The sequence below is a fragment of the Telopea speciosissima genome, unplaced genomic scaffold (genome assembly GCF_018873765.1).
Source record: "Telopea speciosissima isolate NSW1024214 ecotype Mountain lineage unplaced genomic scaffold, Tspe_v1 Tspe_v1.0524, whole genome shotgun sequence".
NCBI lineage: Eukaryota > Viridiplantae > Streptophyta > Magnoliopsida > Proteales > Proteaceae > Telopea > Telopea speciosissima.
The window spans coordinates 10,800-25,064 of NW_025317860.1; the positions used below are offsets into that span (position 1 = coordinate 10,800).

A 14,265-nucleotide genomic window follows, 5' to 3' on the forward strand; every position below is an offset into this window, starting at 1 on the left:
AGTAAAATTTGGACCTCAAAAAATAAATCAAGTAAAAGGAAAGAAGCCTCCCTCCCTTTAGATCAAAACCGAACCTTAGTAATTGGTAATCCTTTTTGAGTAAAGCGGGTTCCTCGTAAGTGGTTAACTTTGTAATTTTGGTGAATGCTAATTTTTCCTTCAAAAAAAAGAGGGAGAGAGACACATAGACACAATATCATCTTGGGTTTGAATTTGGATCCCATCGAAAATTCGGGCTGATCCTGTACAGAGAGTAAGGTTTAGAGGTTTTTTTTTTTTTTTTTTTTCAATTTCCATCGATTCTGGGGATTGGATCTGAATCCACTGGAACTGATTGGATCCCAGTTCTTGTGTTTCTACACCTTGGCAATTTGGTATCATCATTTTTCCTTTCCTTTTATTTTTTATCAATTTCTTTCAACCAAACATACCCTTAAGTTGGTCGTCTTTTCTCTCTTTCTCTCTCTCTGGATTATCCTGGAGAATTCTACATTTCAGCTTTGGCGGTAAAATTCAACCAAAAAAAAAAACTTTGGCGGTAAAACTGCGCTTTTTTTTAATTATTTTTTATGAAAGTAAAACTGAGCATTCGATTAGTGACTTTTGAGGTTTTGACAGCATTGATTATTTGTGGGAGTCGGAGATTACATGCGGTCCTCAATCGGTTCGTTCCTTCTCCATATTCCATGTTTTCTGGCACCGAGAGATTGAGAGCGATAAGCCCGTCTCAAACTGAATTGTCAATGGAGTGCTTACCTTCTGATCTCTCGCTGAAGATCTTCTGTTTCTTGGATCACCAGGACCTCGCAACCGCCCAACAAGGTTAGAACTTAGAACCCATCTTCTTTTTGGTTTCCCTTGCAATCGCCTCTCCTATTCTTTGAAGATCATCTGTTGAATTTCTAGCCTTTGTCGAATTTATCTCAAATGGGGATTTTTCGTCCTCTTACGAACCTTTGATTTGAATCTTAAAATCTATTTTTTACCACTTTAATTTTGTTGGATCGATTGTATCAGATGCTCCATCGATCCCCTTTTTTGGGGAACTTTTGAGTTCTGAAACAACTAGAAGAAGATAACGAAAGAGAGGGGGAGTGAATTCTGACGAACTGTTGCCCCTTCCCTGCAGATCTTTTATATCTTAATTCTTTTCATGTGTCCACAAGAAGTTAGAATGTTTCTCATGGCTGAAAACAGGGAACCAATAAAAAAAAAGTGTTAATCAATTCAATTAGGGTTCTTCTGGCTAGAGAATGATAGGTAGCTAACCATCTAAACCATTTTGGATTCTTCCAATCTAATCGGTTGATCAGGTCACATTTAAGGAGTAGATCTCTTAGATCTGCTACCATGCCCGAGTCAGTAGCTCGCAATCTACTACAGTTTTCGTCGAATTTGTTGAGTCAATTGTTGTTTTTATGCAATTGATAGATGGGTAAGCAAGTATTTATTTTGTGAAGTCTGCAGACAGTGGAGGGTCTTGGCCTCTAGCAACAATCTGTGGTGCAACCTATTCAAGGGAAGATGGGGAGAACATCACGCAGCCTTCTATGCCCCACATGATTCCAAGTTATGGAAAGATGTATATCAAGTGCAAGACCGTTGTGACCGAGTCGGATTGTAAGTCATTCTATCTTGTAAATTAATGTCTTGCCTTACCTGAGCTGAAAATGGTTTCTCTGATCAAACGATTAGGTGTCTCTAACAATCTTGACATGATTGTTTACTGTTGCCGGCTAAAAGAAAAAGAAATCTGTAGGTTTCCATTATAAATCTTTAGCTTTTTCTATTGCCAGGTGAACAAATATTCTCTGTTGCTCTACGGTTATTTGAACTTGCCGGTACCTTATGTTTTTCTAGGGCTGTTATGCTTTACAAGGACCCCCCCCCTCCCATCTCAATTGAATGTAGCATGCTGATCATGAATGGTTAAATTGCCTGAAACGTTTTAAAAGAGGATATATGTTGAAATTGGTGTTAGTTGATCAACTCTTTGAATTCTTCGTGAAATTGGTCCAGGCATTTCGGGGGCGTGACAAGACTTGTATCAAAGTGGAGTTTAAGGGTTCTATAGACTTGTAACCTATTGGATAATTTAAGGGTTTTAAAATTTCTAAACTAACATTTTTAGAAATTTGGATAATTTATTTGTCAATTCATTAAGACTAGAGTATAACTGTAAGAAAAACTCTGATGGCATGGCAAGTAAGCTGCAAGTTTGGATGGATCAATTCTCTTTAAGCTCCCTCTCCCCTCCTTATTAAATGAATACCAACTCAAATCCTGTTATACTATTCCACTCTATTTTGGGCTATATCATTCAAAGAAATTGTTGTGTTAAAATCCTTCGGCCAGCGAGTGATGGCCGAAATGAGGACAGAACACCCTGTTATGTCACGGCGATCTAGAGCTCTACTCGTGCCCCGGTATTCTAAGGACTTCTCAAAGATAACAGAACAAGGAGGATTGGAAATGGACTATAATTGCACTTTAAATCATTCGAAGTGAACAATCTATAGTGCAAAACAAAAGGGTGCATAAAACAAAAGAAATAAAACATTGAGTTCACACCATTGTAACAAGAAAAGTAAAACAGTGCAGGAAAGTAAAGATAAGTAAATGTAGGTTTTGATATGTGTTTGATTGCCCTTTTTCTTGTTTCTCCTATTTATTTTATATGGTAAGGATAACCATGAGAAACGGTCTCCTTATTCGTCGGTCACTATCCCAACCACGTTCGGATTAACGCATCACCCAAGCTTTAACTGTTAAAAAATCGTCATTGACGCTAACCGACTACTTCATGGCCGATGAACCCAGCCTTGACCGGAAGGTGCAATGGTGTCCCAGTCATAGCCCCTTGGTCGAGTCACCCCATGGCCGATTGCTCCTATTCGACCGTGAAGGAGTACAGTGAAATCTGGGTGTAAACAGAAATACAGTAAAATAAATATCATTTTAGTTGTCTGAATTGACTGGAATCCTCACTTCTTTGAAATATCAATGGCACCTTTAATCCTATACATTCCTTGCCTTTGACATGATTCTTTTATTTCCTGACTCCTCTGTCCCTTGCACTTATTTGCTTAAATCTGAATATAATAATTCTATCCTTGATGATGGAAAGATCCATGCATGCACAAAAGTTGGAAGTTATTCATCCTTTTGAATGGAGGGTTGCAGCACTGAACCATCGTGTACATTCTGATGCATTTTGCTTACAGGGGATTGAAAATAATTAGGGAATGTGATGACTACTATCTTGTTCACCAAGGAGAAATCCAACGGTACTTGGGCTCCAGGAAGGGCGAAAAAGTGGTTTCTGGTCGGTCTAATTTAAAAAGAAGCTTTGTTGGGGAAAAATCTCTGGCAACAGAGGAACCTTGTTTGGGCATTATTGACAAGATCCTTTTCTTTATTGGCGACTTGGAGGTTGCATCTAAACGGAGTCGAGTGTTGTAATTTATCCATGACTTTGATTGCGTAATATTTTATTTATAGTAACTATCACCTCAGGGAAGATTTTTTTTGAGGCGCTGTCAACTACTTCTCTCGTCTCTGCGAGTCGTCTGGTCCATTATGGGCTTCTCTCGTGTTATTGGGAACTTTCCCCTATGCTCAACTCACTATAAGTATAGAATGGGAAAATTGTGTATGTAATTGTTGTATAGGGCAAGGTTTACATCTCATCTGTTCAGTTAAGGACCAAGGATAACCTGTATCTATCAAATTATGCTATATGTATTATCCTGGGACTGTGTTTGGTGTTTGTATTTAAAGTTTACATCTCTCTCTCTCTCTCTCTCTCTCTCGCTCTCCCCCTTTTGTAATCTTCAATATTGCAGGCTTGGTATCAAGTTGCTCATGCAAATAAATGAATTGGCACTGCCCCCAGTCCAGGTTTACCTGTCTTTATTAGCATCGCACTACTCTGAATGAGTGATCACAACCAAATCCTCTTCTGCGTCCTTAATTGGGTATTTTTACTCTGCTGTGTTCTTTGAACGGGTATTTTCTGCATCATCCAAACTTTTACGATAGGGATCTAAAAATCTCCTACTTGGCATGTAGAAGCCTCTGTAATTCTGCCTCGATACTTCAGGAGTTCTTTTTTTTTTTTGGAGAGGGGGGGGGGGGGGTGTTGGAATGTGACAAGAGAAAGTGTGACGTTAATGAGGTTGAGCCAAGGTTTAATAACCCAGGATCAGATTGGAATCTCTCATGGAATTCAAAACCCTAGAAATTGGAATTGTGAAGAATAAACAAAGATTTTCATAGATCTGTGATTAGTTTTTTATTCAAAAGACCTGTAAAATCTTGTTACGAAAGAGTTTACCTTTCATTGATTATATGCTATTCTACTGACTAAAAGTAGGGAATGATGGCTAAAAATGAAGATTAAAGCGCATTCATCAACTGATTCAAAAGAGGGGTTTGGAGATCGGGCACAATTGGAATCAGGGCTGAAATCTATTCCAAGGATTGAGCTCCTCTCTCACGTGGCAAGGTGTGCAGTGCACATCGTGTGGCTGCGGAGGCCTCGATCCACATGGCACTGCACCAGGATGTGTGTAGCCGTGTGGATCGGAGCTCCTCGCGCCGTGCTGCGCTGCAGATGAGCCAGATCCGTATTCCAATCCAATTTCTGAAACCATTTTTAAGCGCAATTGGTTGATCGTACTATAGAAAGCATGAATCTGTTTCACAGTCCAACTAACATGGGCAGCTTAAATTGTAATAAATGGACATAGGTTAATTTAAAAACTTGTGGTGGGTAGCCGAAATAGAACTAAGAATGTGTTGCAGAAGCTGGTTATCTATTAGTAACATTCCTTCTCAACATATCCACAACTGTGTGAATCCAACTTTGCAGGCCAAACAAATAACCCAACGTCAGCTGCCTGGCTGACTGTTACAACTACATGATGCATCTACATCATCTTTGGTAATCATCAGGCAAGGAAGTTCCCATCTCAGAGGCAATCACCTCCCTTCTTTTTTGCTTCTGTGCTAGGTTCAAGTCATCTAGTTATAAAAGCCTTCACCAACTTGTCTATTCACGTGTCCTGTTCAACCCCTGGGCATGCTTGTTAAAGGATCATTTCTTGTAAACCAAGTTCTACGCTTGATTGTGATGACAACCACCATTATGTATTTGAAACAGTCCTCAATCCAGGGACAGGTTCTGTTGAGCAGCGGAACCGGCAGTTGGGCTGGGCTGTGCTGTGGATGTCATGAGGGTACATGCCAATTTACTTATTGTAACTAGATTTACAATAATTTTAAATCAAAAACTCCAAATAATCAATAATATGCGGAAATGCTTGCTTCTTCCTCCCAATTCCAGTCTCTTGGGTTCCACTGATTCGGAGGCCAATCCAATGTCCAATTCTGGATTTTAAAACCTTGATTCGCAACCTTCCCCCACCCCCCCCCCCCCCGCTCCCTTCTTCCTTTGTGGCTGTGGCACAAGTGGTTATTGTGACAGATGATCAAACATAATTTAATGGGTGCTCACTCACATATCTAGTGCAAGCAATTTAATAGATACCCAGAATGGAGATTCAAAGCATTCATCAAGTCCAAGCTGACACCTTAGTAACCTGAGCTGAACTGTCCTGTGTCCGATCACAGCCCCCCCCCCCCCCCAAACCAAAAAAAAAAAAAAAAAAAAACCAAACAAAAGTGGAGAGAAATGTCGTTGAGGACAATGGCTAATACATGAAATGGGGACTTTATATTTTAAAGCAGAAACATGGAATAAATTTCCATTAAATTTCAGATCACAGATTACATACTGTAAATTCACGTTTCATAATCTCAAAGATGAACATAGAACATTTTTTAGGAACTAGATCGCAGCAATCTGTAGTTCACCTAAAAATCCTACGTATGCACAGAGCTAAAACTCCTCCGCACTTGGGACAAACATCTCAAATAAAACCTCTATCCACATGAGTAAAATATTTTCAGCATACTGAATAAGTTTTTAGAAGAATTTCAAGTACATGGTTTCATGCAGCTAAGCACCACAAAGTTCTCAAAAAAGAAAAGGTCAAGATCTTTTACCTTAACCGAATTCTCATAACATTTAATGAAATTGATGAACATAATCTGTTTGCAGCAGCAAAACCTAAGCTTGCAAAACCACCCACGGATTCGAGTTCCAGTATAAAGCAACCCAAGTAAACACGCTTCTCAATTGTTATCGATACACAAGCAAGTCTTGCCCCAACTAGTTGGGCTTCATGCTATCAAAGAGCTGTCCCAATATTTTCTCTTTCCACCTGAAAAAAAAACAAAGGAAAGAAAAGTCGCATCATCATAGAACATACCAATTCACCAGGGCACACAGAATCCCAGTAAAACATAGAATACTATTCCATCTTCCATAAATCATAAGCCCTCGGATCTTATTATCTACTCCAACTCAAAATAGTTTATGGCCCTACCTAGTCCTATCAGATACTTCATTTGTGCCAAATCACTCCTGCCGATGCAATCACTTCATGGCATAAGTGTATCCATAATCTAAACAAGTCCTGTCCCACCATTCTTTTCAATCTAAGGGCATATCCTCCACTAAATCGAAAAGGGCCCTTTTCTGACTAGTAGAAACTAAGGCTGTGTTCGGTATGCATTCTCAGAAACATTACCATTCTTAGATTTGCAGAATGCATTCTTGATTAGAATGAGAATACTGTTTGGATAAATTTTAGCTAAAGTGCATTCTTGATTTTAGAATGCATGTCAGCATTTCATCGAACAACTCATAGGCAACATGAGGACTTGCTCAAGAGTAAACCACCATTTGTATGCTGCATCTATTGAACTCCATCGGTAAACAACAGCAACATCAACAGCAACCCAAGGATCAATGGAATAATATAATCACAAGAAAACTACGATAATAACTTTAGGGATCTTCACATCAGAGAATCCATTGACTGGGTTTGTTGACTGAGAAGCAACAGGTGATGAGGGTAAACCAGCCTCTTCAATAATAATTCATCGAAATTGCTTCCATTCATCCGCACCAGAAAACGATACAGCTTGACGAGAAGCTTGAGGTAAAAAGTATTGGATTTTGGTGTGGTTGCTTGGTCTTCTTCCTCTTGCCACTGGCAATTAGATCAATCCCCAAGGCTGCCTCTGCTGCCGCTGCTCCTCCTTCCACCTCAAGTGCTTGTGATTCCTCTGCTTTTTCTTGTTCACCTCCCAAACTGAATCCTTTCAGCCCAGCTCTCTCAATCTGTTCTCCCACTGAAATTTCTAAATCTGAAGGATTTCGGAACACTGATCCAACACTCTTTCCACCAATGGCTGGGATAATCTCCGATTTTGCACGTATGCTTGTTGTCGTTCCCTTGCAGACACAGAAGGTTTCAGCCATAATTGCTGTCATGTGTTCCATCTCTTGTAAGGATGATCTGCAACGACCAAAGCTGAGATTGAATAAATGATTGAGATTATGATTGTAAGCAGAGTAGAAAGAAGTGTGAGATAGGCTGAGTGGTTTCAAAGTGTTGAGAGGGGTGACTCAGACTCAAGCTGTGGAGAACGAGAATGTAGAATGCGAAAAAAATCACATTCCAGAATGTGCTGCATTCTTGGTTACGTTCCAACAATTTGAGAACAGAATATTTACCAAACGATGTTTTTAATGATCAAAAACACATTCTTATTGCATAATGCATTCCAAGAACGCATACCAAACACTGCCTAAATATTCTGTACTCGTTTCCTTTGACTTTTTAGAAATATTTAATTTGCACCAGCTCCGCACCTGGGCAGACTCTTTGTTGCTCATGACCAAACCAGCGCAATCAACTCCTACTTATCTTGTGACCTATGAGCCAACAATACATCCATTATGATTCTATCCAAGCAAGTGTTTGCACTCATCCCTCTTACCAACCTCATATTCACCACAATCAATCCTATGCCTGTATCGATTCTTGACTACCCAATATTCTGCTCCATAAAGGCATGATAGGTCTAGTAGTTGTCTTATAAATGTCCCTGATGACTTTTGGATGGTACATGTCAATGACATGACAAAGAAGTTCTTCTCCACATCATTCAACCCAATCCAGGTCTAGGAGTAACATCCTCTCCAATCTCTACGTCTTAATAAATTAAGGGAGTTGAGATGAAGAAACATGTACTGCAATATCTTATTAAGTTATCAATCTCAACAATTCTATCATTCCCATCATAAAACAACAACAGCTCAGCCTTATCCCAACTAAATGGGGTCGACTACATGGATCCTTGCCCTCCAATCAGCTCTATTCGACGTCATACTTGATACAAGGCCTAAGCTATGCATGTCTTTCCTCATTTCTCCTAAGGTCATTTTAGATCTGCCCCTGGCTCTTTTAGTTCCTTCAAACTAAATCAAATCACTCCTTCGTACTGGAGCATCCAAAGGCCTCCCTTGAACATGGCCATGCCACCTCAAACGACTTTCTCGTAACTTATCATGTATTGGAGCTACTCCCAAATCACCTCTAATATGATCATTCCTTACTTTATCCTTCTTAGTTTTGCCACTCATCCATCTCAACAACCTCATCTCCGCTACACTGAATTTATCTATATGATGTTTCTTAACTGCCAAACATTCTGCATCATACATCATAGCCAGTATTGTATTATAATATTCTAATTTAAGTTTTAAAGGAATACGTCGACCACACAACACTTCGGACACACCTCTCCATTTCATCCTATTTTAATTCCCTATGAAACATCATCCTCTATATCACATTTTTTATTTATGATTGAGCCCAGATACCTAAAATAATCACTTTGCGAAATCTCCCTCTCATCGATTTTCACCACCTCATTATCTGTCCTAGTGTAACTAAAGTTATACATCATATACTCCATCTTCGTTCTATATCTTAAAACATTTTGATTCCAAGGTTTATCTTCATAACTCCAACATGGTGTTAATCCCTGCTTTTGTCTCATCGACCAAAACAATATCATCAATAAAAAACATATACCAAGGAACATCTTGAATGTCTCCAATTAAATCATCCATTATAAGCGCAAAGAAATAAGGGTTCAAAGCTGATCCTTGATGTGACCCAATTGTAATTGGGAATTCACTACATTGACCCCCCACCCCCCACAGTTCTTACACTAGTCACCACACCATCATACATTTCTTTGATTGTGTCCACATATTTCCTTGAAATACTTTTCTTCTCTAGTACTTGCCAAATTAACTCTCTAGGGACTCTGCAATAAGCTTTTTCTAGGTCAATTTGATAATCTCAAAAGGGAGAAAAAGAGATGGAAGAATAATGCAACAGAATGATTGAAACTCAATGCTGGCATCAGATATCAATACTCCCTGACACCATGATAAAAGCACATGCACAAAGAGTTGATAACAGTAGTACTACCGGATGTTGTGGTCCTGATCTAATTTCTGGTACGCAACTCATATTTCAAATGTGAGCAAGAGGAAACTAATCTTAAAAAGAAAATTTTCAGCTAGCTAGTCCCAACTTTCCTTAAGGTGAAAAAATAAATGAGATTAAATCAAAATACAAACAAGAAAACACAAATGCTTGTCAAAATAAAGGCACACAAATTAATAACAAATGACTAACAATTTTAGCTACTTCCCAATCCCTAGTGTTGGAACAACCAAACCTGTTTAAGTTTAACCAACGATACAGTCCATCTCCACTTCTTTTTACATGTTTCTTTTCCTTTTTCAAAAGTTGTGCAAATATTACTACCAACAAGAAAGGGGAGATCAAATTAATTTTCAAACCAACTTAATAATACTTAATTCATGATTCTTTCCTTATCTAAATACCAATCAACTAAAACCCAAATCAAAACAATAACCATGAATTGAGCAAAAAGAGCTGATAATTATTATCAACAAGTGGCCATTGCATCACTTAGAGGGTGCAGCTGTGTGTCAATCAAAACTTAAACTCCTCCAGCCCCTTTTATTTTTATGATTTTCATTTCATAATGAGTTAGCATTCTCTGGTAGCAGAGTACAAGTGCTTGGATTCTTATTATTTCTCTATAGTTCACAATTACTTCTTAAGATGTACAAAGTCCAAATAAGGGATGCATAGATAGGCACAATACACATACAGTGAAAGAGCTGTTTCAAAGAAATAATCAAGCATTTGATCTTGACAACTGCAGAAAGCAGTTTGAAGGGGGTGGTAAACTGGTAATGAAGAGAGAAAGGGTGTGAGTACACAGCTTTCAAGAGTGAAAACCTTGACTCATGAAACTAAACTATAAGAGAGGAAATAACCAGTGGTAACACACTCAAATGGGTTTCGAAGGCACGATGGAGATTACAATTCTGGCTCCCGAAATAAAATTTGATTAAAAAAATAACTCATAAAATATAATGTTTCTTCCCGTACATAGATCGCTCTATTATTCAACAATGTTTACGTGTTCCACAAATTACACGGACATGGAAAGGGGGAAAGACAATACAAATCGGTAACAAGTATATTTCCTTTTCAATAGCAGGGAGAACTCATTAAGAAGATACCCACGAAGAAGGAAGAAGGATGGAGTAGGAAAACAAACCCTAGATGGGCACGTATCTCTTCAAAACCTGCTTCCCAGTAACCACAGCTCCCACCATCAGCCCTCCAATTGCGCCGGCAACTGCGGCAGACCTTGGCCCGGAAGCCGCCTTATACAGAGCTCCGGTACCAAGTCCGGCCAAAACACTGTTAAGTACATCGTCGCTGTCTCTAACGGCAACGATACCGCTCTCAAGCCCAGCGTACAACAACCCAATAACACCGACACGGTTTCCGAATTGGCGGCCAGAGTGGCCGGAGGCATTGAGAATCCGATTGATGCGAAGTTTCAAGGTGTCGCCCTTTTCGAAGGCATTGACGCCATCGACAAGGCCTTTGCCGGCGCCGGTGATAGCTCCGGCAAGATAGCCACAGCCAGTGTAGTACGTAAGATTCTCTCCCCATGATCGGCGCTGCGCGATTGATTCTTCTTGGAAGAGGTATTCAGGGGATGTAGGGAGCTTATAGAGGGTTTGGACCGGTAGCTGCAGATCCTGGTAGGGGTTGTAGAGGCGAGGACGATCTTCGTCTCGATCACTTATCGAATTCGCCATAATAATTTTTATTACTTCTGGAGTCCCTGGACTTGATCTCACAAGGGAATTTGGGTTTTGGATCTTAGATTTGAATAGCCCTCTCCGGCGGGCTCCTTAACCGGGTATCTTCTCTTCTCTTCTCTTCTCCTCTCTTATTTCTGTTAGAACGAAATAACTACTGAAGTGAAGGGTGGCCAGGGAGATTTTTTTTTTATTAAGATCCCTTATTCTGTGTCATTCTCAACCGATTGCCGCCTTATGCTTCGATTGCTTCGTATAAAAGCAGGGTTTTAGTGCATCGTATCGGTATCGGTATCGGTATCGGCGGGGACCCATACTCTCGATACCCCGATATGTCGGCCGAGTTAGACTGTTTTGCCTTCTTTACTCTATCTTGGTTGAAGGGCTTAACCAGTCAGGAATGCAAGAGGATGTGACCAAGGTTCTTCTCATGGCAATGAATTCTAAAGAGGCCTTCCTCGACACTGATTCGTGGGAGGTATTTGTGACCAAGGTTGGCTGCAATTTGAATTGCTCAAGAGTAATTCTAGAGAGGATATTATGAGACACTGCTAGTTGATCGCATTTTGGAAGTTAAGCAGGTAATGAGAGCTAAATTCTGGGCATTCAACTTCAGAGACACATTCCCTTGGAACAAGTTAAAAAATATAGCTTTTGGATGATCCCTCTGAAGAAGCAAACTGAGTTTAAGAAAAAAAAACCACTCCACTGACTCCTCTTCAAGGCTTATGGCAGAGCTGCATGTAATTGTTCACTTTTATAATTCGTCGAACACCCTGGGACCTTCAGAGGCTAATGAATTAAATCACCAGTTGAGCTTGTTGAGTCTGTATAGCTCTAGCTTGGTCCTCATGTGGGTATAGTGATTGCAGTAACAATCTGAAGATCTTTGTTGATTGAGAATGAATTGGTTTCGAGAATGGGAGTGTTGACTCAAGAAATTAACATACCAAAAGACTTAACAACGCTCAACAAATCAAATTCTTCTGCTGGTAGCATGTGCGATTGATATTGGGTTTGATTTGGTGGGAGCTTGAACACCTTCCTAAGCAACCGAAGGTTGGCATGCCGGGCAACCTAAATTCAATCCTCTTAACCAATCTTCCTTAATTTCAAAAACAGAGATATTTGTCAAGCTCATATGAAAGAAAAGAAGAGATAACAGCAGTTGTCTGTGGATTCACACATGATCTTGCAGGGACTCCTTGGAGTTTTATATAGCAGATAAGCCAACTCCAATCAAATAGTTGTTGTTCCATTGTATCTCTGGTTCATATTGTTCTCTTCTCTGTTGCATATATATTTCAACTGGTATTGTCAATACATTTCACAATTTGTTTCTGGGCTGTGGAACAACTTTACAAGCTGATCTCTAAACTGATATGGTACAGGACTAATCTTATATAAACTGATCAAAGTAAACAGAATGGCGTTCTCTTTTATGTTTTTTGGGTGAGAAAGTATCTACTCTACGGAAATTTCTTGCCACATTGCTAGTTAGATGCAGTTGAAATTTTGTGGGTAATTATGGTTGAAGATGAGAGAGCACGGATCTATGTGGTCGACCCCATTTAGTTGGGATATGATTATGTTGTTGCTGTTGTTGTTTAGCTGAAGATCCCCTTTACACATCTAAGTTTCAGTCAAAATAGAATTGACCAAGTGGCGAAATTCTGGTTTGAAAAATCCAAGACTATGGAGGTGTGCATGTCAATATGGACATCAATGGGGATGGAATCAAAATCTGAAATTTACATGTGGTCTATCAAACCATTTTCTACATATCCCATGCTCAGAAATGTCAGATCATCCTTCTATGTGCACAGTGTAGAAAACTTTTCACCTTATTTTAAATCTGATGAATAGCCAAATTGAACTTTGTTAAACTTTTCTTTTATAAAGTGATCAAAGTTTATTCCATATAAAATATATTAAAAAAAAAAAAAGTGACCAAAGTTAGCAGAATCATTTTTAAATCTGACCCAAGGGAAGGGACCTATTTTCTCTTCAACTTGGGATTTGACCCTCTAATTGGTCCAAGGAAAGGTATTTTTGAACTCATATAATAGGGAGTGATAGTAAATAATGAACCAAAGTTCAATCACAAATGGGTGAAGGAAAACTTAATCCCAACAAAAAGAAAGTACATGACATGAGAGAGGGCTGAATCTAATGTATGACGGAAGAGAGGGACGGGGAGGGGAGCAAACAACTACCACAGAAACCAAACCTTAGGGCTCATGTTCTTTGTGCCTTAGCGTAGGCTGCGCCCAAACACATGGGCCTACCACTCAGGGGGCGGGGTGGTCATTGCGCCCATCCCAATGTGTTTGGACGCAACGACCCGGCACAGAGAATATTCTCTCTTATTATTATCATCAAAATTTAGCATTACATTTATCTTTTTGTTTTTACTCTTCTTCTTGATAAGATGTATACATATAGATACTATAGAGTCAGATACTCAAAGTCTTCCAAACCTCCCATGAGCCATGCATGCTGAATTGTCAGGCAGACTCAACTACATATCCAGCTGGCCCATGTGCAGCAGCCATCAGAGAAAATAATTGAGTTCTCAACTAAAGGTCCTAAACTCCTAATCCTATCCTACCCCGATCAACAAAATTGTTAAATTCTCAAATACTCTGTAGATTGTGAACTAACATCATCTTGTTACTAAAGGGAAGAAAAAAAAAAGACAAAATCTAAATCAAATGAAGTTAAAGCCTAAGTCCATGATCAATGGTCATAATCATAACCATCATATCTAGGGAACTTATGGACCACACACTATTCATTTTGTTCCTTTCCAATTAAAAGGTTGGCAAAGGGTTAAGTAGTTAATCAGAATATGACTATGGGCATGCTTTGCATCAATGACTGTAGTTACCTTAATTCGGAATCGGAGTCAGCTAGAATTGGCCAGAATCAGTTAGATTCTGCTCTAACCCTAGAAATAAAGTATGGATCAACTACTTCGAATCAATCGGAATCAGTCTTGGCCCAACCGATCCCGAGTTTTAAAACCTTGGTTTACTGGGACAGCAGGAAGGAATGGAGGGGGATGGGAGGATCGTGTAATTCTTTTAAAGAAGAGGGGTACTTAGGTAACTCTGTCC

General features: G+C 39.4%; 2 protein-coding genes across 2 annotated transcripts; one reads left to right on the forward strand and one right to left on the reverse strand.

Moving 5' to 3' along the window:
- The first annotated feature begins 686 nt into the window (after positions 1-686).
- LOC122648163 (F-box/WD repeat-containing protein pof10-like) lies at positions 687-3,473 on the forward strand. The gene is made up of 3 exons (XM_043841409.1): positions 687-822; positions 1,461-1,620; positions 3,225-3,473. Exons 1-3 carry the CDS (start codon positions 687-689, stop codon positions 3,460-3,462), a joined length of 534 nt encoding a protein of 177 aa, XP_043697344.1. The 3' UTR covers positions 3,463-3,473.
- Positions 3,474-10,380: 6,907 nt separating this feature from the next.
- LOC122648160 (mitochondrial import inner membrane translocase subunit TIM23-1-like) lies at positions 10,381-13,372 on the reverse strand. Its single transcript, XM_043841405.1, has 2 exons — positions 13,366-13,372; positions 10,381-11,169 (listed from the first exon to the last, which is right to left on the reverse strand). Exon 2 carries the CDS (start codon positions 11,141-11,143, stop codon positions 10,592-10,594), a length of 552 nt encoding a protein of 183 aa, XP_043697340.1. The 5' UTR covers positions 11,144-11,169; positions 13,366-13,372; the 3' UTR covers positions 10,381-10,591.
- Positions 13,373-14,265: the final 893 nt, after the last annotated feature.

Bases quoted from the DNA above. Each gene is read 5' to 3' on its own strand.
- LOC122648160 (XM_043841405.1), bottom strand. From the start codon at position 11,143: ATGGCGAATTCGATAAGTGATCGAGACGAAGATCGTCCTCGCCTCTAC.
- LOC122648163 (XM_043841409.1), top strand. From the start codon at position 687: ATGTTTTCTGGCACCGAGAGATTGAGAGCGATAAGCCCGTCTCAAACT. The intron at 823-1,460 runs GTTAGAACTTAG...TATTTTGTGAAG, and splicing joins CCTCGCAACCGCCCAACAAG to TCTGCAGACAGTGGAGGGTC. The intron at 1,621-3,224 runs GTAAGTCATTCT...TTTTGCTTACAG, and splicing joins CGTTGTGACCGAGTCGGATT to GGGATTGAAAATAATTAGGG.